We start from the raw sequence: 2,970 nt of genomic DNA on the forward strand, positions 1-2,970 counted from the left end.
TCTTATGATATTTACTTTACTTTATATTATACTCATTTATTGTGCTTTTAATTATTAATTTTTTCTATATGTGATAGTGGATTTTCATCGATGAGTTCTTGAAACTTGGTTATTTTCCCTAAAACTGTATATATATATATATATATATATATATATATATGTGTGTGTGTGTGTATATATATATATATATATATATATATAAATCAAAGTGTACAGTATTATACATCCATTACAGCCGGTCTTACCTACTGGTTTTGCACTAGAGGTTCAACAGAGTGTTAGATAACAGTTCAATTATGTAACCCTGCACTCTTCAGAGATGGCAGTTATGGAATGAAATATCACAACTGCCCTCTCTTTCTCTCTCTCTCTATCATCATCATTTAATGTCCATTGTCTATGCTGGCATGGCTGTGGGAATGCACCAGACTTCAGTCTGAGTTGGCAAGGTTTCTACGGCTGGATGCCCTTCCTAACACCAACCACTTTACAGAGTGTGCTGGGTGCTTTTACATGATACCATATGAACACTCTTATGTGGTACCACATGGGTGCTTTTATGTGGCACCACATGGGCAGTTTAACACAGCACGGCATGGGTATTTTTATGTAACACTGCACAGGAAATTTTACACGGCACCACCACAAACACACACATGCTTAATAGTGTTCCACACAGTTTCTATCAACCAAATTAACTCAAAAAGTATTCATCAAGGTCGAGTTAAAGAAATTTGCCTAATGTACTGTGTATCAGGATCAAACTCAGAAATTTATTGTTGCAAAGCAAACTTCTAGAAGCATATATACATGCGCAGGAGTAGCTGTGTGGTAAGTAGCTTACCAACCACATGGTTCCGGGTTCAGTCCCACTGCGTGGCACCTTGGGCAAATGTCTTCTACTATAGCCTCGGGCCGACCAAAGCCTTGTGAGTGGATTTGGTAGACGGAAACTGAAAGAAGCCCGTCGTATATATGTGTATATGTATGTATATATATGTATGTGTGTCTGTGTTTGTCCCTCCACCATTGCTTGACAACCAATGCTGGTGTGTTTACGTCCCCGTAACTTAGCGGTTCGGCAAAAAGAGACCGATAGAATAAGTACTAGGCTTCCAAAGAATAAGTCCTGGGGTCGATTTGCTCGACTAAAGGCGGTGCTCCAGCATGGCCGCAGTCAAATGACTGAAACAAGTAAAAGAGAAAAGAGAAATGCCTGATCAACTAAAACCCCTTGGATGACAGTGATCCAGTATCACCTCAGTCCATTGATAGAAATTAATAAAAATGTTTATAAGAGTAAGTAAAAACCAACAAGGTGAAACAAAAAGAAAAATCAAATCCATTTACACTTTTTTCCGAATGATGATAGGTTTGCAGAACTTTGACTTGTGGCAAATGGTGTACTGGAACTAGTAGGAGGTTGGTTTATGACAGCACTAACAGGAGTGGTACCAGCACTGTTACCCTTGTCTTCTTTATCCTTCTTTACCTTCAAACCCTTTTCGTCATCTTTGACTGAGAAGTCCTTTCCAGACTTTATTTCCTACAATGACAAAAACATAAATATGGTGCTCATGTATTTTCATATGCCATATATATATATATATATATATATATATACACACATATATACACATGTGTGTATATGTACACGTGTGCGTGTGCGAGTCTGTGTATGTGTGTGTGTGTGTGTGTGTGTGTGTGTGAACGTGCACGTGTGTATGTTTGTAGGAGGTCTGATCAATAAGTATCTGGATTGTTGTCATAATAACGAAGCTAAAGGACACAGAATGAAACCACTTGGCAAAAACTGACCTTGATCTCTGCTGTGCATGCATACTAAATTTTAACACTCTAGCTCACTTCTACTGTTTAAAGCAGTGCTTGGAAGGAAGGTGTGTAGCGTGTGACCGTTGCATTGATCATGACAGAGAAAGCTGTCATGATGATACCTGCTCAGAGGCCTATGCAAAGTTGCAGAAAGTGTATGGAGAGAAGTGTATGAGTCACACACAAGTGTATGAGTGTTTCAGATGTTTCCAAGATGGCCAAAAAAATGTTGATATTGATGAATGTTCTGAGAGAACTGCAACCAGCAGAACTGAGAAAAGCATCACAAATGTGCATGCAGCTGTGAGGGGAACTTGTCGAATCACCCTCCATGAGTTATCAGAGGATGTGCAGGTTAGTTATGGTTCAGTTTAATCCATTATCACTGAAGATTTGGGTATGAGACACATATCTACCAAGTTTGTGCCAAAACTGCTTTCAGCTGACCGGAACAATTATCATCAACACCATTTAATATCTGTTTTCCATGCAGCCATGGGTTGGATTGGATGGTTTGACAGGACTTGGTCAGCTGAAGAGCTGACCAGACTCCAATTGTCTGTTGTGGCATGGTTTCTATGGCTGGATGCCCTTCCTAACACCAATCACTTTACACAGTATACTGAGTGCCTTTATGTGACACTGGTACGGATGCTTTTTACATGGCACCAGCACCCATGAGCTCACAAAATTAGGAATGCTCAGGTGAACAGGGATGCAGGAGACATACCTGTACACAAGGTCAACCACAATTTTATTTAGCTTGATGTGTCTTCTCAAGCACAGCAAATTGCCAGGAGTTTTGGTCCCCTGTAATCCTCTCTGTAAGACCCAATGTCTGAAGATCCTTCCTCACCACTTCATCCCACATCTTCCTGGGTCTACTCCTTCCACATGTTCCCTCCACAATTAGAGATATATACTTCATATATATATATATATATATATATATATATCACAGGTGCAGGAGTGGCTGTGTGGTAAGTAGCTTGCTTACCAGCCACATGGTTCCAGGTTCAGTCCCACTGCGTGGCACCTTGGGCAAGTGTCTTCTACTATAGCCTCGGGCCGACCAAAGCCTTGTGAGTCGATTTGGTAGACAGAAACTGAAAGAAGCCCATATATATATGTATATAT

General features: G+C 40.1%; 1 protein-coding gene across 4 annotated transcripts in view; it reads right to left on the reverse strand.

Annotated features, from left to right (window-relative positions):
- LOC106875168 (leucine-rich repeat-containing protein 71) overlaps window positions 1–2,970 on the reverse strand; it is a 53,274-nt gene that overhangs the window by 19,096 nt on the left and 31,208 nt on the right. For all 4 annotated transcript variants that reach the window (XR_008266759.1, XM_052976694.1, XM_052976693.1 and 1 more), the window contains exon 12: window positions 1,351–1,546. Coding sequence is in view for 3 of the 4 variants with exons in the window: in XM_052976694.1 (XP_052832654.1) it covers window positions 1,351–1,546 (196 nt within the window). In the remaining variant the exon portion in view is untranslated. The remainder of the gene's footprint in view (window positions 1–1,350; window positions 1,547–2,970) is intronic.

The sequence above is a fragment of the Octopus bimaculoides genome, chromosome 25, assembly GCF_001194135.2.
Source record: "Octopus bimaculoides isolate UCB-OBI-ISO-001 chromosome 25, ASM119413v2, whole genome shotgun sequence".
Taxonomy (NCBI): domain Eukaryota; kingdom Metazoa; phylum Mollusca; class Cephalopoda; order Octopoda; family Octopodidae; genus Octopus; species Octopus bimaculoides.